Below are 20,498 nucleotides of genomic sequence, written 5' to 3' on the forward strand. Positions count from 1 at the left end.
AGAGGTGAGGAAGAGGCTTTCTAAACCCAGACAACCCAACCCTAAGGGACAAGGACAAGGAGGAGTATGGGAGACAATGGTTTTGTGATTATTAACAACTAGTTATTTGTACGTGCTTGGTTGTTTTTATCAGAGGCATCTGTGCCACCTGCAAGTTACTAGGTAGCTAGACGAAGACCTGGGTTGTGGGAATAGGGCCACAGAATTCATGACATGTCATCTTTGAGGAGTTATGGTCTGGGAATATATCACGTTGGCCGAAGCCCAATATCTGAGTCTTTGCATTAGAGACACATGTTTTCTTTCTTGCCGAGGACGCCCTCGACGGCGGGTTTCCATGGGCACGGAGGAACTCAGGAGTGGCAGAAGCTGGTTGCTTGTTCGTAGCCTATTGAATCGCTGGTCCTGTTAATTTACACGGGAGATGTGCTTGTGTTCGTTCTTTTGTCCTCGGCGGTCTAAACCCTTTAGCATAGGGTTAGCACGGCTGACTAGCACTGTGCAGGATTGAGCTTTGGCCAATCACAGGCGCGAGATGCTGCCCAAGGCCGTGGAAAGCTTGACACGCCCAGCCTGCAGAAAATCACAGCCTTGCCAAAAATCCTTTTCAACATTTTTCTCCCGAGCTTTTGTTGGCCCAGTTTCACGACAAGGCACATAAACACGCGCAACCAGAGCATCATCTTCATCTGCGTGGCCTCCAAAAAAAACACAGGCCTTTGTTTTATTTTTCCTGTACTGGAATCCTGAATCCTGCTTTGCACCCGTGACCAACTGCACGAGGCAACCATTTCCACCCACACGCGCTGTGTTTTGCTCCCGCTCTGTTTCTGTTCGCTTTTGTTTCCCTTGCACCTCGTTCCATACCGCCGTCTTTGTTTAATCATCAACCCCATCTGTCGCGTTCGCTATCTCGATCGCTGCCCATCTGCGGCCTTCCACCGGGGTTCTTTCCTGCTCAGCTTGACCGCGATCTTCCCGCCATTCGATAGTGTGACTTTGACTTGCCGTCCAACGATCTGCTCTGCGCACATAAATCCACCTTCCACTCGCGCTGCTCGCCATCTCTCATCAGCCGACGTTGATTTGTCGCAGTGACAGCTCTCCTTAGCCGCGATGTCGTTCGGTGGCTTTGGCGGCTTCGGCCAGTCAAACAACAACAATAACAATAGCCAGACTTCTGGTGGTTTTGGTTTTGGCTCAAACGCAAACACCAACTCAACTCCCGGTACGTCCTGACAAATATTCGCTGGCTCCCATCGTGGTTCTGAAACCAGTCGCGTTTTGATCCCCCCGCAGCTAATGATCAATGGCCCATGGTCTCGGAGAACCGACAAGGAATGCTCTGAAATCACCGAGACCATCCGCCTGCTCTATCTTTGCGTCTTCTAATACTAACACAATATCAATTGGCTTCATAGGCGGCTTCGGATCGACAAACACAACCAGTGCTTTCGGTGCTAATAAGTCCACCTTTGGAACTCCGGCCAGTGGTGGTCTTTTCGCCTCTTCAAACAACAACACAACCACCAGCAACTCGTTCGGCGGATTTGGTAGCAACAACAACAACACCACCACCAACACGTCCAGTGGCTTCGGCTCAACTTCAGGCAATAGTCTCTTTGGTGCCAGTAAGCCCGCCACTACCGGGACCGGCTTCGGATCCAGCACCCCCAGTGGCGGCCTGTTTGGCAACACTGGTACTTCCGCGTCAACTGGTTTCGGTGCCGTCGCCAACAGCACCATCGGCAATGCAGGTGACCCACCGGGCACCAACACCATTCCATTCCAGGCCTATCAGGAAAAGGAGGGAACTTCGTCGACTCTCAACTCATTCCAGAATATTCTGTTTCAGGACGCTTACAAAAAGTGGTCTTCCGATGAACTACGTCTTGTTGACTACGCCCAGGGCCGTCGTTTCGGCAATGCTTCCGGCGGAGGCGCTTTTGGTGTGAATGCTTTTGGCAGTGGAACCACGTCTGCCTTTGGAAACAACAACACAACTCAACCATCAGCCTTCGGCTCCAGCATCTCGGGCGGTGGTGGAGGTATGTTCGGTAACAATAACAGCAACACTACTGCTGGCACCAACACCACTGGCTTTGGCACCAACAACAACACAACTTCTGCCTTTGGCGGCACGAGCGGTGGAATGTTTGGCGCAAAGACCAACACCACCGGTGGTGGCTTGTTTGGCGGCGCCTCCAACACCACGAACAACACCGGCGGCGGTCTTTTTGGTAATAACAACACAGCTGGCTCTACTACTACTGGTAGTGCCTTTGGATCTACACCAGGTGGCGCCTTTGGCCAGTCCAGCAATACTCCTACCACTGGTGGCGGCTTATTCGCCAACAACGCCGCGAAACCTGCTGGCAACGCATTTGGCGGCTTTGGAAATAACGCCGCAACCTCTGGGACAACAACTGGTGCATTTGGCCAAACGAATAACGCTACTACTGGAGGATTCGGCCAGACCAACAACAATACCGCAGCCGGCGGTTTATTTGGTGGAAATACTGCGACGACTACCAACACTGGTGGCGGTCTCTTTGGAAACAACACAGCAACTCCTGCTGCAACGACCAATGCTTTTGGTGCTGCCAACACCTCAAACACTGGCGGAGGATTGTTTGGAAATAACAACGCTGCCAAGCCTGGCGGCCTATTTGGAGCTGCTCAGGCAAACACTCCCGCTCCTGGCGGAGGCCTGTTTGGTGCGAATACTGCCGCTCCTACTAACACTGGCTTTGGTGCCACTAACACCACCAACACTGCTGCTGCTCCTGGCGGTCTCTTTGGAGCTGCCAAACCTGCTACATCTGGTGGCTTGTTCGGTGGCAATACCGCTACTGCTACCCCGGCTGCGGGTGGTGGTCTGTTTGGTAATGCTGGTGCAACAAATACGGCAGCTCAGCCCGCCACCGGTGGCCTTTTTGGCGGCGCTGCTCAGATTCAGCAGAAGCCATCTCTCTTTGGTCAACCTCAGACCGCCAGTACAGGAGCCTTTGGAGCACAGAATAACCAAGCTGGCAGCTCGTTATTCGGAGGCGCCCAGCCCGGCGCTTCCATGCTCGGACAGGGCGGTTTGGTTGGTAATCAGAATGCTGGTGTAGGTGCTCAAGGTCTGAATGCCAGCATCAATGATGTCTCGGCTTATGGCAATGCATCCCTATTTGCTGGCCTGTCTAATGGCGAAGTTTCAAATCCTGGTCCGCTAGCCACCCCTCTTTCCAACAAGGGCAAGGCAAAGAAGAACAACGTTCTTCCAATGTACAAGTTGAACCCAGCGTCCAGCTCGCGCTACGCGACACCCCAGAAGCGTGGCTTTGGTTTCTCGTACAGCACTTACGGAACCCCCAGCAGTCCTGCTAGCGTTAGTGGCACACCAAACGGCTTTGGTCGTAGTTTACTAGCTACTAGCTTGTCACGCGGTCTCAGCCGGAGCATGTCTACCAATAGTCTGCGCCGTACATATGGCGGTGATGAAGGTTCTGGTGCAATAGGCAATGGCCTGACAAACAACAGCATTTTGACCCCTGGCGCTTTCTCCTCAAATACTTCCTCGCGGTACTACGGTAGCACAGGAAATCTTAACGCCAACAACAAGAAGCTTGTAATCAACCGTGATGTCCGCAGCGACTTGTTCTCGACTCCTGCCAAGGACAAACCTTTGATTGAGCCTTCGTCCAACGCTGCCGCCAACTCAACTAGCACTCGAAAGCTTAGCAAGCGCGTTTCATTTGAGACCAGCGGTGGAAATGATGACGAGGCTTCATCGGCTCCCAAGTCCCGTGTGTCCGCTCTCGCAAGCAGTGAGCGTGGTATCAAGGCAAGTGTCAGCATGCCCTCCCTCCACGACGCCGCCAAGGGTAATGAACTTGCCATCGTCCACGAGGAAGAAATCGGCTCACCTGTACCTGCTCCTAGTGGTGGAAAGGACTATCTCCCCGGCCAGTACTGGATGTCGCCCTCCATCAAGGAACTTTCTAGCATGAACCGCCTCCAGCGCCAGAGTGTGGTTGACTTCACTGTGGGCCGTGAGAACGTGGGTCAGGTTCAATTCAAAGTGCCTGTCGATCTGAGCAACATTGACGTAGATGACATCATCGACAACATTGTGATCCTGGAGACTCGCTCGGCCACTGTTTACCCAGTAGCGGAGAAGAAGCCTCCCATGGGACGCGGTCTGAACGTTCCCGCTCGCATTACCCTTGAGCAGTCTTGGCCTCGCGGCAAGAGGGACTCTGGTGACCAGAGACGCATTGCTAAGCATGTCGATCGCCTTCGTCGCATCGTCGATACCGAGTTTGAGGATTACGATCCCGAGACTGGTGTGTGGGTTTTCTCTGTTGAACATTTCACTACCTACGGTCTAGAAGACGGTGACTCTGACGAGGAGGTCGCCGAAGTTGCCGACACTCCTCGGGCGTTTCCTGCTGTTGCTCAGCAAGATGTCGCCGATATGAATGGCGAGGCCTCTATGCTGAGCCCATCAAGTGACTCATTCGGCTCTGATCCCGACGACACATTTGACTTTCGCAACAAACGCCTAGCACTTCCTGGTACTTTTGACTCCGCTACTTCTACTACCAGTGGCAATCGGTTTCTTGGCAACTCTTCTGCTGCGCAGTCTTTTTTAGGGGTTAGCTCCGTAGGTTCGGCGTCCAACCAAATCATGCTTTCCGTTGAGGACAGCGATGTTGGCGATGAATATGCCGCTTCCGACAGTGACGACACGACGGGTCTTGCTGTTGAAAAGCATCTTGCTGCGGAGCCCTATGACGATGACTCGTCGGCATCTTCGGAGGCCATGGGAGAAGATTCAGAAAATCAGAGCGAAGACGATGATGGAATGAGCACGGATGAAGAAGCTCCTGGCGGTGGTGTTTTGCGCGCGCGCATGCGTGCTCTCAAAATGTCAGCTGGTCCAGTTCGGGTTGAGGTGACAGACGGCGATGACTGGATGGATATGCTTCAGAAAACTGTCAGCCCTGTGAAACGCGATAGGGTCCGTTTCCAGACTGGCCAACTGGCGCCTATCCCCATGACCACGAGTCTGGAATCCAATCCCGTTATCATGGACTCCGAAGGGGAGGAGCACGAGCCTCTGGGAATCGTTGGTGATGGAAGGGGGTTTGCCACAACTATCGACTTGATGAACTCGCTTTTTGAAAAGTCGAAACCCAAGCCAAAGCCCAAAGGCTTTGTTCAGGTGCGTAGTGCTGCTCTCGTCTAGTGTTTTTTTGCCCTGAAAAAAACAGCATTCTTTGGTCTCGGTAACCATTAATACATGTTGTACTGCTTTTCACTTGCATGTCTTTTCATTTGTTCACCCTGCAATACGTGATTTCAAGATTATCATCTGCTAACACAAATCATTATCTCAATTCTAGTGGCCCTATGATCGTCAACCTAAAACTGCTAATGCCCCTACCGACCTTCCAGCGACAACCCGAGTACGTTGGGGCCCCGATGGTACTATCGTTTTTGCTTCACGAAGCCCTCTGCAAGAGACCATATCGACAACTGCGGAACAAAACACGATCCTAACCGTTCACAAATGCCGGCTATCTGAAGAGCTTCCGGGCGTTCGCCTAGGCCGTCTGTCTGCTGATCGAGCTGCGCATCTCCTTGACAACCATGTGCGGCACACCAAAGTCAATGTTTTAAATGGTGTTCCTAGTGCTTCACTTGATATTTCTTCATTGAAAGTCATGTTCCAGGACCGCAATACATCCGACACAGGTGTTGCTTATGAGAAGCTTGTCTGGGATCTTGCAAGCATTCTCTTTGACCCCATGGAGAACGAGTCCTCGCGGACGCGCAAAGAAAAGCTCTCTGCCTTTTGGACGGATATAGTAGCTTCATCATGCGCGACTGAAGCCATGTTTTCAGGCTCTGCCGAGATGAAAGCCGTTGCATCGCTGGCTGGTCACCGTGTGCAAGAGGCCTGCAAGCATCTTCTCGATGGCAAGAACTTCCACCTTGCAACTTTGGTTTCTTTGATTGGCACCGATGAAACACTTAAAAACGATATGCGTGACCAACTGAGTGGGTGGAGGGACGCTAAGATGCTTTCTGAGTTCTCTGAGCCTATCCGTGCCGTGTACGAGATGATCGCTGGCAATGTTTGCGTTTGCGAAGGAATCACCAATGTCCCTCCCCAGGACCGAGCCGAATCGTTTGTGATATCCAAGAAGTTTTCTTTGGACTGGATGCAAGCCTTTGGCTTGCGTCTTTGGTATGCAACAACTCCCAGTGATGATCTCACTGTCGCCATCCGCAAGTTCCACGACGACATTTCACGAAAGTTTGAGCCCTTGCCTATGCCGTGGTTTGTCAAACAAGCTATCACTCCTCTGTGGGATGATCAGAACCAGGCTAAGCGTCAAGATCTTCTCTGGGGTCTTCTGACGCTGTATGCCGGCATTGGAGACAGTCTTCCATGTGTCATCCGCCCCGAAAACTCTCAGATGTCTCCTCTCGATTGGCGGCTGTCATGGCAGCTAGGCCAAGCTCTTGCTTCTATAACCAGTCTGTCTTTTGGTGCTGATGGCGATGTTCAAAGCGACGCCGCTACCCTTTCCTTCGCTTCTCAGCTCATTAATGAAGGTAGTTGGCTACAGGCCGCGTTTGTTCTTCTGCACCTGAACAACGCTGACTCGCGTGCCAAGGCCATCCGCGATCTGCTAGCTCAGAATGCGGGCTCAATCGGCGTTGAAAGCGACGACACATTTGTCACGCTGACCCAGGTGTTCAAGATTCCGGCTGCTTGGATTTGGGAGGCCCAGGCGCTGTACATGCGGAGCGTAAAGCATGACGCACCTTCGGAGGTACGCTGCCTGTTGAGGGCTGGTGCCTTTGTCGAGGCCCATCAGCGCTTCCTGGAGGAGGTTGCGCCTCTGGCCGTTATCGAGCGTGACTACAAGCTTCTATCCTCGATTTTGGGCGACTTCGAGGACCGTCACGACACCATTGCCAATTGGGCTCTGGGCGGCGACGTCTACCAAGACTTCCTTTCCATTGTCACCATAAAGGCCAAGAAAGAAGAGGTCCCAGTGCACCTGCTCACAAAGATGCTCTCCACCCTGCCCGCCATGCAGGAAGCTTCAGCCAACCAGGAAGCTCTGGTCATGGCAGCCGTGTCTGAGATGAGCAGTATTGTTGCTCGGATCATCACTGATGTTTCGCAGGTAGGTCGAAGCGCCCCGCGATATTTTGTTGTAATATGGATGATACTAACTTTAGAATAGGATACTCTGCTGCCCCGTGTGCTGTCTCTGCCGCTGACTGAGGATGGCCACCTGAAGTACTCTATCGACCTGAGCATTTCATACTACAAGGGCATCATGACACAGTAGATGGCGAGCTGTGGTGTGTCGTGTTGGTGATTCCAGGATGTTGTCAAGCCTGTTGGTGCTGATTCATAGGATGGTGGACACGGCGATTGTGCCATGTCATTTGTTACCTTTTGCTGTTTTAACATTTCTAGTTTTGCTATTTGGTGTAGTTGGTTATCACTGGTTTTATTTTGTGTCGAGTTTGTAATAAAATCGCTGGGCTTTTGATTAGCACTGAAATGCATGTGACGGTATTTGTCCTTGGTTGCTGTGATTACGATTATGGTAGATGGATGACTAAGCAAGATCGAGATGCGGATCGGATAGATGGATGGATGTGCCCAGACAAGATGCCTCAATCCGCGCCAATTTCCAAGTGCACCACACCACACGCTTGCACACACATGGCCCGAAATGAGAGGCACTATCACGAGGCTGTTTCGGCAGTCTATGCCACACACACATGAAAATCCACTGGTACAAAAAGCCTCGCACCGACCTGCCACTTTGCTCGCTTGAAAGCGCCTGGACTGACGATGAAATCACCCACTCCCCTCGGGCGTTGGCTTCTGCTAATTTAGGGTCTTCCACGCTCGGGAACACCTCCGTACTGGCCACGCATGCCGAAAAGAAGAAGCATTCGCGGTGTCAAGCACGTGATTGCCGTGTCGTCGGCCAAAGGCGGCGTAGGCAAGAGCACAGTTTCCGGTGGGTGTGATGCAAAGGAGGGAGGGGGGGGGCGACGTATTATTCGCTGTTGTGAAGCTCAAAGCAGAATCGCTAACCTTGTTATGAACGGGGCCCCTGGGCGGCGGCGGGGCCGGGGGGGCGCGGCGGAGAGGGTTTGCGCGGCATAGCAAATCTGTCGATTTCGTTTGCCCACATGGGCTTCAAGGCGGGGATATTGGACGTGGATATCTTTGGGCCGTCGATTCCGACCATTTTTAATCTTGGTGGTGAGCCGCGGCTATCCGAGCGTGAGTTTTATTTTCTACTTCTTTTCTCCGTTTGGGAGAGGGGCGCTAGATTAGACTGTCTGGCGCGCGGCGGCGGGGGGCGGGGCGGGGGGGCGGGTGGGGGGGGGGGGGGTTTCTTTCGTTTTTGGAGAGGCAGGCTAACCCAGTTATCATGCACAGATAATCAGCTGGTGCCACTAACTGGCTACGGGGTCAAGACCATGTCGATGGGATACCTCGTCGGCGAAGAGCAGCCGGTTGTCTGGCGCGGGCCCATGGTGATGAAGGCGATCCAGCAGCTCCTGCATGACGTCGATTGGGGCGAGTTGGATGTGCTGGTGCTGGATATGCCACCGGGTACGGGCGATACGCAGCTCACAATCACGCAGCAGGTGATCTTGGACGGTAGGCAGTTTGTCTCTGGCATACATAGGACTCGTGGGTGGGCGGCTTGGTATTAACTGTCCTTTTTGTCTAGGTGCCGTCATCATATCTACGCCACACACTCTAGCCGTCAAGGATGCAGTCAAGGGCATCAACATGTTCAAGAAAACCGACATCAACGTGCTGGGCATGGTTCAGAACATGTCGCTCTTCACCTGCCCCAACTGCCACCACGACTCCCACGTCTTCGGCGCCAACGAGCGGATGGATGCGCTGTGCAAGGGCCACGGGATTCCTTTTCTGGGCGACATTCCGCTGGACCAGGCCATAGGGCACGACGCTGATACTGGACGGCCTACTGTGGCCACCGATCCGGAGAGCAAGCGATCACATGCATTCATGTCTATTGCCACTACCATAGCAGGACAGATTGGACTGAGACACTAGCGGAGGGCATAGCTGGTTGGATATTATTATTATTTCTTTTCTCTTTATTTCTGGAGACTAAATAAATACTAAATGACGAGAGCCCATCCAGGCACAGCCACTGCCTTGAAAATTTATAGACCAAGTGGTCATGTCATGTCATGATGGGGCGTGCGTTGTGTACCGCGTCGGTACACCACGATAGCAAGCTTGGAACATAAACACCACCGAGTTAGTGTCTGAGACATGGCGAGGGTTCGAACAACGTTACTGTGTGCTGCATATTGCCCAGTGCGGGTAAAAGCAAGATCAAACCAAAGCTTTTTTCCGGGGAGGCGTTCTAGATCATGACCAACGGCATTGTAGCTGGCAACGAGGCGCCATGCCCATACATGTTGTTTAATCCAGGTCGTCAGTTGGCTGGTATACATGTCGAGTTCTGGCTGTGTCCTTACGCATGGCTTTGCCCGATCCAGTGAATCCAACTAGGCGGGAGTATTAGTAAATGGTGCAGCAGGTGGGAATACCAGTCTTATATAAAAAAAGACGCAAAGGGAAAGCTCGCAACAACATACCTCGGCCGTTGATGCCGTCGGGCGTGCGGAACATGCTGTCCTTCTTCTGCGTCTTGCCAAACTTGGATTTCGACTGAAAGCTCTGCCACTTGGACTTGCCCGCCTCAAGTTCTTTGTTAGCCTTGATCTTCTTGGCCTTGCGCGGCTTCTCCTCGCCGTCCAACGTGCTCTGCTCAGCCTGCCGCTTTGCCACCTGGTCGGGGTACAAACTCGCGGCTGCCGAAACAACGGTGCCCGCGACCGCAGAGGCTGCCAGGGCGTTGGGGAGGGGTGAAAAGGTGGCTGGCGACTCGACCACGGGGGTGGACGCGCCCGATGCGCCGCTCTCTGGGCCGGGCGTGCTGCCGTCAGCCTTGCGCTTGTTGGTGGTAAAGGGCTTGATGTCGCGCGCGCGCAGAGTCTCGGAGGCGTCGTAGCCCTTGAACTTGACCGTGTAGACCGGGGCGGTACTCGAGCCGGTGATGGAGGTGATGCGCGCAGGGTAAAAGGCGCGGTCGCCCGTCTTCCAGCGCGCCAGGATGGTGTCGTTGACCTGGTATGTGACGGCTACTTCGTCGTCGGCGGCGGCGGTCGGAGTCGGGCTTGCAGTCGAGCGCGATGTCGAGGCTTTCTTGAAGCCGGTAGCGGGGGGCTTGGCGGTGGCAGCCTGCAGCGGCGGCTCCGGTTCCTTGGGTTTCAGCTCAGCCAGTGATTCATTGAGAAGGGATATCATTTGAGCCAACTCTTCTCTGAGGCCCGAAAGCTCGGCATTCTCTGGGTCTTCCTTTAGCTGCAAGTCAACGAGATCGAGCTGGAACAGCAACGGTTAGCACAAGACTGGACTGGGCCTGGGTGGTGGAGGGGGAGTTCAGCTGCGGATTAACTTACTTGTTCTTGGTATAGCGAGCGATCTTGCTCTAACTCGGATTGGCTCGACATGATGATGGGGTGGATGGCGGAGAAAGACCCTTGAGGTTGATTTGCGGTTCAGTCGTGTGATGTCAGCGAAGACTCGGCTTGGGGTTGGAGGAACTGGAATGTGCGGTTGCGAAGATGAAGGCGACAAAACTCATGTGTGTGATAAAGTTCCACGGCGCCGCAAAGTTGACCGTGTGCTGACTCGCTAGAAGACGTACGTAAATGTGGGTCAAATATGTCATAATCCTGTGCAACAAGACACCGCCAAATCTACGAAGAAAAAAAAATACACAAAAAAGGCAACCCCCCCCTTAGACACCTGAAAAAAGAAGGAAAAAAATGGCGTCACGTGATGCCACGGCCCAGCGAAAACCTGACGTGATTGGACGCCTGTTTTTATTTTATTTGTTTGTTTGTCCCACCTTTGTCATGAATGTGCTGTTGTCAGAGATGAAAACGAAATCGAAATGCATGCGGGTAAATGGGGGGGTTGAGGAAAAAGAGAAGAAGGACAGAGGAAAAAAAAAGGCAAAAAAAAACAACAAAAAAATATGCATACACACACATGTCCCGCCCTCGGTGCGGAGCTGGTCTACAGGTCTCCAAGTAAACAAACCATTGGGAGCACGGACTCTGGAGACTCTGTGCCGACTGACTGGAGGCTGGAGGCAGCGTCTATGCACCTCCCATCCCGTCATTCTGGGTAGTCAAAATCCCACGCAGAGGTGGTGATGTGTTAATCGCTTACTTTTTTTTTCATTTTTTTTTCAGCACGCGCACTCACACTTCACTCATTTTACCAAGACAGGATACGGAAAGAAAAGAAAGCTGTAGTTGTGTCCAAAAAAAAGTAGTTTTTTGTTTTCCTGTGGCGCTATGGTTATAGAAGCATGATAATGCTCCGAGTGTTCCGTTCTCGCCACGCACGACGTCTGTCTCGCCACGCACCAGAGCCACAAGACAACGGACGCCTTTGCACCAAAACCTCAAAAATAGATATGTACAAGAAAAAAAAAGAAGCCCTCCCTGCAAAAAGAAAGAAAGAAAACCGACCCCGCAAACAAGCTCACAATCGCGCAGTTTTCGGGATTCTCGAGACACAAGAATCAGTCCCCGGTCTCATGGAGCAACGGAACAAGAAAGACACGGTCTCAGCTCGGCATGATAGCTTCTATACCCTATATCGGACATGAGCCAGGACCAAAAACCAGGCTAGCCTTGTGCGTAAAGCCCAGCTGGCCGGCCGTGTCCCTATGACGTGTACGACATCCCTTGACTAGCGCAGAGCTGTAGCACACAGAGGACTATTGGGGCTTTTAAACTACAGAATCCTGAGCGGGATTACAGCTAGATTTCACAGCAAGTCTGGAGGCGTGTAAAAGTTGGGCGGTCCTCGAGGGACACAGGCTGGCGGCACGGATGCCATTCCGTATGACGCTGAGCTGTAGCTGGGGGCCTGGTACTGTGCTCGGTACTGGTTTGTTACCGACGAGCCAAGATCATAACTATACTCGACATTGTTGTCGTACACGGGGGGAGACCCGACTTGAGAAGACCCCGAAAGCGTAGAATACTGGTGGGTTGGTGACGGGCTAGAGTTTGGCAAGTTGGGAGACAGCATGTGATCGTTGGTCACCGCAGGTGGCGAGTGGGCGTGCATTGTTGTCTCTGGCTGGGCATGGCCAAAAAAGGCCGACTGACCAGCCAGACCGGGGGTTGTGTTGTAAGCAGAGTGGCTAGCTTGGGCAAACCCAAGACTTCCATGAGACAGGTAGGATGATGGAGTTGGAAGAAATGACGATGTTGATGCTGGCGGAATCGAGCCATCGTAGCTTGCAGTAGACCAGTTTATATTATTTGCAAGAGGGGGCGGGGGCGACGAGAATCTTCTAGGGTTGGCGTTATAGCTAGACAGGGCGGGGAGAATTGCTTCAGGATGGGCCATGTGATGGTCTGGTTCCTCTCTTTGCGACAGTCGCCGCTCGTTCTTGGAGCGTCGACGGGGCCGGTTTTCATGCTGGTCCAAAGAGTGGCTATTCAGAGCTTCACCACTGTTGCGTCGATCAGTCTCAAGCTTTTCCTCCCTCTTCCGCTTGCCTGCGGGTTGAGACAATGGTTAGCAAGCATATCCCAAGACGTACGGGCGAGGCACAGGGACATGACATACGATAGTTCCGCTGGGCAATGCGATTTTGCAGGCGCCGGCGTGTCGCCAGATCGGATTCTTTGGTCCAATCTTCATCGGGGCGAGCTTCGGGGCAAAAAGCACTGCTGGAGTGAACAGCCGTGCTGAACTGCGGGGATGTTTGTCTTTGAGAGTTTGAAAAAGACGACATGTTGACGGATCGTAGGGGGGCCAGAGGAGCCCTGTTGAAGACAGAGTTGAAGGATACGTGTGGTTGCACTGGTATCAGTCGGCCGGGGGCAGCAGGAAGTGGGTTGGCCATCAATAAGAATATAGAAACCGGACGAGACGGGAGGAGAGCAGCTAGTTGTGAGCAAAGAGCATGGGGGAGGACAAGACAAGACAAGATGGAGAAAGAGGAGAGGAGAGGAGCTTGGGGGGGTATTTATGCGCGTCTTTCCGTGCTGCTGCTGTTGATGATAATTATGTCTCTGGTGGTAGTAGAAGTGGTGGCAGTAGAAGTAGATAATGGAGACGGCAGAGCTGTTGGTCTGTCTGTCTGTCTGGCAATGTTGAAGAGTGAATCAATGCATCCGAGTAGCAGGAGGTGGAGTTCATATTTATACATCCGTGCTTGTATAACTAACGAACCAGTAGCTAGCTAGCTAGCTAGCTGTCTGTCTCCGAAGTCGAAGTACCTGCAATTGTCAATTGTTGATAGCCAGTCGCCACAAGGTTGTATCTAGATTATTTGCGTCCATTGGGCACTATACTACAAGGGGGAGGGGGTGGGGTGTGGTGGTCTCGAAGATCTTAGCTTCACGCCGCAGGTAGGAATCGTCGAGTTTAGAACAAACAAACCAAACAACAGGTTAAGAGACAGGGAACAAGGGACGAGGTCGAGGTGAGGATCAAGGGTACATGATGCTTCCACAAGCTACGAGCAAGAAAGAGAGAGAGGCAGGGTACATGGAGTAGGAGTAGGAGTAGATGGGGAGAGAGAGAGGGGGGGGGCGTGGGAGTCCGTGAGTCTGCGAGTCCGTGAGTCTGTGAGTCTGTGAGTCTGTGAGTCTGTGTGGAGTGAATGAGGAGTGACTGACTGACTGAATGGGTGGTGGGCGTGTCTTTCCGTCTTCTGTCTGTCTCTCTTTCTGGCCAGTCTGCTTTGCTTGTATGTACAAGTAACGAGTACAAGTCATGCAATGTACCGTGTACTTATCTTCGATTTGTATAGCTATCTAGCTATAGGTAGGCCAAGTATCCTTGTAAGTACCCTTGTCACTAACTCTAACCAGTTAGCCAACTAACTACTGGCACAAGACAGCTTCACACTCACTCACCAACTCACCCACTCAATCACTCACCCATCCACGAAATATATCTCCACGCTAAGAATCAAGCTTGTATGATATGATGTGATATGATCCAAGTACCAAGTATCCACAAGCTCACCTACCCAAAACAGAACTCAACTGAGCTCTCCAAGCCACTCGCTCTTCACGCCGCTCGCTAGCCGCTGTCCGTTGGCAGCTGGTTCTACCCTTGAGTCTTGAGTTTCCCCTTTCAGGCAAAGACTTGTATGTACCGAGTAGTAGCCACTCCACTGGCTTTACTGATTGACAGATGCTACCCGAAGCGAGGCAGATCAAAATGGCTGTGTTCAAGGATGCAAGCAAACTAGACAGTCGAGGCGCCAGTTTGGGGGAGACTGAGAGTCCTGGAGCTGCGACCTGAGAGAGCTCGCGGCATGGGCTATGACCTGTGAACCGTCACCGGCTACATACTTTAGTTGCTTTCGGTCATCATTACACGCACGGGCTTGTGTTGTGGCACGGTCAAGCTGTGCGATTTTCTGCGAGCGGACTTTCTTAGACGACTGATAATCTCCAGCTAGGGCGCCCAGTGTCAGGTCAGATACTACCATTCGTTGTTGTTGAAGCATAGAGTGCTTACCAGTATTCCATCTGTTGATATTAACCCGAACCAGGACATATTTGTGAGGCCTAGACCTCTATGCATGGGGGGAAGGGGGGGGGGGGGGGCGTTGTTCGGGACTGTTTGTTAGGCCAACCACGGCCATTATATGTATATACGTAGTTCTTCTTGTTTAGTTGATAAAAAAATAAAATAAAAAAAACACTACACAAGCATCCAAACCATGTCTTTCTTTGTGTAGCATCTGTGTCATTGCGGCGGATTCGACATCCCACCATTATTCCATCAACATTTCAAAGACATGGCATGGCATGGCATGGCTTAGCCGAGGTGAAGGAGACAGGACAGGCCTTGCTTGTGACGTCCTTCCCTATGGCCTCCCTCCCCATGTTCCCCCCGTATGTCTGTGTGTAAGAGAGATAGAGATGCAGAGATAGAGGAGCTTGCGGCGTTCTGGCAAGTGTCAGCCCGCCCTTCTAGGCCCTTTCTTATTTAAGCCGAGCACACACAGAGGCTTCTTGGTTTCCCTGTTTTCTTTTCCCTCATGTAACACATCGACAGAGATAGCCAACTACCGTATGCATCTATGTATGTATGACATCGTATTCACGACAGCTAGAGTCGAGCATGTCCCAATGCCCCCCATCCCCCCTCCCACAATCACAGAGAACGCGCAGATGCGATGTCCGCACCGACTTCATGGTGTAGAAGAGGCCGGGAAACGGCCAACTTGACAACTGGATGTAGGGCGCATTGATTGAAGGCCAACTTGAATGTCGTATGATGATGAAACAATGAGAGTGTATTCTTTCATGTTTATGGCCGTGGGTGGAGAGGAGTGGAGAGCGTGGCGCGGGGTGTTAGTGGCCGGAAGAGTCGTAGTGGCGACGGGCTAGTACGATAGGAGCTAGCGGACGGTCGGCGAAGAAAAGCACAGCACGTCTTAGGTGTCATGAGCTAAGAAAGTAGAGCGCACACGTATGGATGTGTGTGTGTAGCTATGGCAGCCAAGGCGTGGGCGAGCATGAGCATGGCCTGATGCCGCAATACCCGCGATTGGCGGCGCGCGAGTCTGCCACGCTAACCGGCCGAGCTCGATGGAGCCAAGGCCAAGGCCAAGGCCAAGGCGTGCCGAGTGAGGCCGAGTCGAGTCGAGTCGAGTCAGTCAGTCCGTCAAGACCAAACGGATTGGGCCAAGGGGTGGGTGGTTGACTCGAGTCAGGTTGGGCGCGAGTTGAATTCCAATTGCAATGGCAGTTGGATTGGGTCAAAGCGTGTGGATGGATGGAGTCGAGGGCGGTCGAGGGCGGTCGAGGGCGGTCGAGTCATGTCGAGTCTGATTCTGATGGAGTCTGGTGGTAGTGGCAGAGGCTCTTCTCTTCTTCCAGGACTGATACACGCATCGTCGCATTTGAGAGAGAGGACGGCACAAGAAAGCAAAAAGAATAATAATGAAGATCCTTCGCTCCCAGTGGTGTAACATTACTTATGGCCCACCCCCCAAAAGGACTCTGCCCTCATCCTAGCTCCACCCACTTTGAGTTAAATGGGAGGCCCACTGGTGCCTGGAAGAGCCTAGTTTAGTCTAGCAGTTGAGAGGAGAGTCTCACCGCGGGCCAATCAGAGGGCGCGAGATCTTGTAGCTTGGAACTGCAGGTCTAGGACGAAAAATGCCCGGCTAACAAGAGACATGCAAAAGGCAAAAGCAGACAGACAGACAGACTTGGCCGGGCCTGGCTTTGGATGCCAAGTACAGGGTACAAGAGTTGTGGTAGCACACGAATATGTTGACCTTGCTCGGCTTTGGCTGTCCTCAACTTGCATACATGTGCAGCTCCTTTTTCCGCAGCCAATAGCAGCGCTGCCCGTGGAAAAGTCGCCGGTGCTTGTGTGGGAGACACGGATACAGATACAGATACAGATTCCAAGTTCGAGTTCCAGTTAGTACCGGCTGGACAGGGCACACACACGCACAGAGAAAGCCATGGAAGCTAGGAGAACACGAGGCACAACCACAGACGGCGGCGGAGGCACGCGGCAGCGGCCAGCGGCCAGCGGCGGGCGAGACAGCCTCAAGACGCGCATCTGTGTGGGCGTGTGCCAGCCAGCAGCCAAGTAACCAACTAACACAGGCATACTAACCACTAGTTGCAAGTGGTGAGGGGAACATCGTCACCCGCGCTTGGTGCTAACAAAACTAGTCCTTCCGCCTCCTCCTCTCCGCCCCTCTCTATCTCTCTCTCCCTGGCGTTGATGGTTCTAGGGAGAACCCGGCAACTGAACTCTACTACCCAGTCTGTTCCTCCAAACTCCCGCATCGAGCTTGCCGCGAAAGAAGGTGCTGACGGCTATGTCGTGATGAGGAGAAGGCAAATGCAACGGCCGGTTGGAACCAACATGCCGCGCTGCACGACTGTTTTTTTTTCACTTGTTTGGAACTGCAAGCTACTCTCCTCCTCACTTCTTCTACTTCCACCTTGTCTCTCCTCCCCTCTACCATGTCTACGGTTTTTTCGCCATCGCCCCCTGCACACCTCTCCTCATCTTTGGTACATGGCTGGCTCCTATTTCCTGGCCCGGCCTGGCTCTCCTTTTCTTTTTTTTTTTCTTTTTTTACGTTTCCTTCGGGCTGGTTTCGCCTCTTACCGGGCGGGGGAGGGGCTGCTGCTTGGACACCAGTGAACTACCCACTCGTATCCGCTGATCTGGACCCCGAAAGAAGAGGAGAAGACTCTGCGAATACAAAGCGAGCTAGTACACCACACCAGATACATGTATATCTGTATGCGTGTACAAAGACCACAAGACAAGCCCATAGAGAGAGAAAGCGAGCGGGGGGCCAAAAACCTCCCGTGTCTTAGTGTCTTGACTAGCCACCACGCACCGCATGCTGTTTGCTGCATAGATTCATTCTTCTTCTTTCTTTGTCTGCTTGGCTTGCCTTTCTTCTCCTTCTTTTCTTTCCTCCTTGTCTCTCAAAATTAACCCATTAACCTCGTTAACTAGTTCTCCCAAACTCGCATGGCCAGCTAACCCTTGCCAAAGGGCGAAAGGGCGAAATGCACATGTCAAGCATAAAATGCCCACTGGGGAGAAAATCACAGGTGAATCACACCAAGCCGCCCGACACGACGTTCTCGTTTCTTGGTTTTTTTCCCCCGTCGTTCTGGTGTCTCTATACCATGCCAAGTCTTGCTCTTTCGAGGCTTGATTAACTGTAGTCAACAAAGCATGCAACTAACTACATAATTACATAGTTACATACTTGCACACTTCTATGTGTACCAACTCACCAACACTATTTGCACTCGCAGACGGGCGACGGCCCATTATCAGACACCCCGAGCAATATGGCGAGCCAGAAAGCAGCAATGAGGATGCAACCAACCTGCTCTTGTACCGTAGTGCAAAAGAAAAAGCAAAGAAGAAATGGAACTGGGTGAGCCGTGGATAGGGCCAGGCCGAGATAAGGCATCCAAGTCGTCGTCGTCGTCTGCGTTGTGTCTCAACCGTTGAGGAGAAAAAACACACTTTCGCACACGCAGAAATGTATATCTGCACACAAGGCAGTGCGTGCTATCTTGGAGCTCCAATGGCGACCTTGTCTGCTTGCTTGCAAGCTACTGGCTAGCTCAAGACAACGACGCCCGTGATATGACATGATGAGAGGTCTTGGGCTTCTCAAAACAGGGATAGCCTGCGTGTGGGACACTGTTCTTTTGTTAGCGAGCAGCCACAAAACACATCGCGGGGACATACTTGGACGCACCCATGGCCATGGGCCATGGCCCAGGGAGAGAGGAGAGGGCAGAGGAAGAGGGAGGGTGACAGGTACTACCTACATACATGAGTGTTTGGCCATGGAGGTGCATGCATGTACATACATACATATGTACTACATACATCGACATATATACCTAGCCAACTACTCAAGTATGTAGCTACATGTGTAGCTATACAAGCAGATACAAATACACATGCAAGTACTCTTTCGTATGCTTCTGGCTAAACTGACTAGCTTCCAACAGCTAACGATTCCAGAGACCAAGCCTCGGAGATTGTCCGACCAACTGACAAACCAACATACACACACACAAATCCAAATACACACACACACAAAGACTCACCACTTCACCTTCCCCCCCCCCCCCCCCCCAAAAAAAAAAAAAAAAAAAACCACGGCAGTACAGTGACACTCCAAGTACTCACCCCCCCCCCCCCCCCCCCCCCCCCCCAAAAGCCAAAAGGCACTTCAAGCCCGCCGACTTGTCCCCCTCTTCGCCCGCCAAGCCCAAATCCGTGGAGCCCACCTAACCATAAGCGAGGCGTGCATATATCCCCAGAACCAAGACAAAGTGTCGTCGAAGCCCAGGTATCCCTGTCCTTGTCTCCTTCCATATCTACACCCACATCCTTGCCCTTGCCACCTCTTGCCGTTCATCCTCCCGCCGCCGCCTCCAACCTGCTCGATTCTACCTGCTTTCTGCCCTTCTCTCTATCTGTTCTGCCAATCACCAACCAACCAACACACCCGGTTCTGCAACCGGTGAGAAGCCCAGCGAGTGTGAGTCTTCTGACCCAAGGGCTAAAAAGAAACAAAAAAAACTGTTCCATGGCCTAAGGCTTCTGTGTGGACTGATCAGTAGCCAGGCCATCCATCTATCTGCCTGACTGCCTGGCCTGCCACAAGCCCGCCCGCCGCCCGTCATGTTACTTATTTCTCTGCTCTTGGATCTTGATTGTGATGGGCCTCTTTCGGGGAGGGGGTTCTTTTCTTCCTTTTTCTTCTGCTTCCTGTCTCCTCTGTTTTAGCAAAAGTCGTAATCACTCCTTGGTCCAGCTGGCTGGTCATGCAGATTTCTCTCTGGCAGAACCCTTATTTCTTTCGTTTAGAACCATGCCATGCTTCTCTATCTCGTTTCTTAGAGCCTGTATCTTCACATCTCCGCCGGCCACTATTCATCTGTAACTATGGCTTGTGCAACCCGGCCCCAGTAAAAAAAAAAGAATAAGAAAAAAGAAACACTGACGTATTTGAGTTTGTATCTTAAGTAGTACAAGTCTACAAATTCGTCGTCATAAACAGCTCTATATATACATCCATTCATCTATATATACGCATCCGCCCGCTGCCACACCGTCCATCAATCCATTCTTCCCCCAACTCGGGCTTTTGCCCTCGTCCCCATCCCTGCCCCTCGCTCGCCTCAGCAAATTTAAACGAGCTACAGGGCCGTCTCGTCCCTCTCCGACGCTGGGCTGGCAGCCAGACAGGCAAATGCACATGCTCAAACCATTGACATTGGTGCCCGTGGTGAATATGACAGGCCGGCCCCGGGCCCGAGCCAGTGGCTTTGCGACGGTAGAATCGTACAATTTCCCGTTTCTCCCTGCCTGGACCTCGTCCGGCCCATCTGCCGCACAGCCAGACTCAAAAGGCGTGGTCAAGCGCTCCCATGAATCCAAGTGATACAAGGCTGATCGCATCAAACTACTCACCATCTCATTGAATGCTTGCGCCGCTACACAATGCACTTCTCCAGCTTCTTGGGCTAGGGATGAACCCTTGAAGACCTGCCTCGCTTGTCAGCAGTCCGGTCACGTCAGACTGACAGACAGAGACTGCAGTTTCTTTAGTGGTTCCTGGCTCCCACCTAGTCATGTACATCCATACATACAAGAACTCGCATCGCTGACCACTGCCAGCTGACGGCCCTCGTCTTCATTCCATAAACCCAACCACACCCGCATCCAAGTCTCTACCCACACTCACACACATGGGCCTCTCTCAAGTCTTTCCATCTTCCACATCCATCACCTTTGCTGCCCCCCCCCCTCTTTAAAGTCCCATAGGGCT

At 52.4% G+C, this 20,498-nt stretch overlaps 4 protein-coding genes across 4 annotated transcripts; 2 read left to right on the plus strand and 2 right to left on the minus strand.

Annotated features, from left to right (window-relative positions):
• Positions 1-1,116: 1,116 nt before the first annotated feature.
• Positions 1,117-7,364, plus strand: BROUX77_002561 (uncharacterized protein; the record flags this gene model as incomplete). The annotated part of the gene is made up of 4 exons (XM_073747115.1): positions 1,117-1,228; positions 1,422-5,215; positions 5,397-7,196; positions 7,257-7,364. The coding sequence occupies 4 exons, from the start codon at positions 1,117-1,119 to the stop codon at positions 7,362-7,364; spliced, it is 5,814 nt and encodes a 1,937-aa protein (XP_073607643.1).
• Positions 7,365-7,757: 393 nt separating this feature from the next.
• Positions 7,758-9,130, plus strand: BROUX77_002562 (uncharacterized protein; the record flags this gene model as incomplete). The annotated part of the gene is made up of 5 exons (XM_073747116.1): positions 7,758-7,820; positions 7,925-8,051; positions 8,201-8,320; positions 8,480-8,704; positions 8,778-9,130. 5 exons carry the CDS (start codon positions 7,758-7,760, stop codon positions 9,128-9,130), a joined length of 888 nt encoding a protein of 295 aa, XP_073607644.1.
• Positions 9,131-9,508: 378 nt separating this feature from the next.
• On the minus strand, positions 9,509-10,602 carry BROUX77_002563 (uncharacterized protein; the record flags this gene model as incomplete). The annotated part of the gene is made up of 3 exons (XM_073747117.1): positions 9,509-9,594; positions 9,685-10,474; positions 10,552-10,602. 3 exons carry the CDS (start codon positions 10,600-10,602, stop codon positions 9,509-9,511), a joined length of 927 nt encoding a protein of 308 aa, XP_073607645.1.
• A 1,333-nt stretch (positions 10,603-11,935) lies between these two features.
• On the minus strand, positions 11,936-12,917 carry BROUX77_002564 (uncharacterized protein; the record flags this gene model as incomplete). The annotated part of the gene is made up of 2 exons (XM_073747118.1): positions 11,936-12,678; positions 12,749-12,917. 2 exons carry the CDS (start codon positions 12,915-12,917, stop codon positions 11,936-11,938), a joined length of 912 nt encoding a protein of 303 aa, XP_073607646.1.
• Between the last annotated feature and the right edge of the window lie 7,581 nt (positions 12,918-20,498).

Source organism: Berkeleyomyces rouxiae (assembly GCF_048999995.1).
Source record: "Berkeleyomyces rouxiae strain 22BRR77 chromosome Unknown BrBRR77_ptg000002l, whole genome shotgun sequence".
In the NCBI taxonomy this organism is placed as follows: domain Eukaryota; kingdom Fungi; phylum Ascomycota; class Sordariomycetes; order Microascales; family Ceratocystidaceae; genus Berkeleyomyces; species Berkeleyomyces rouxiae.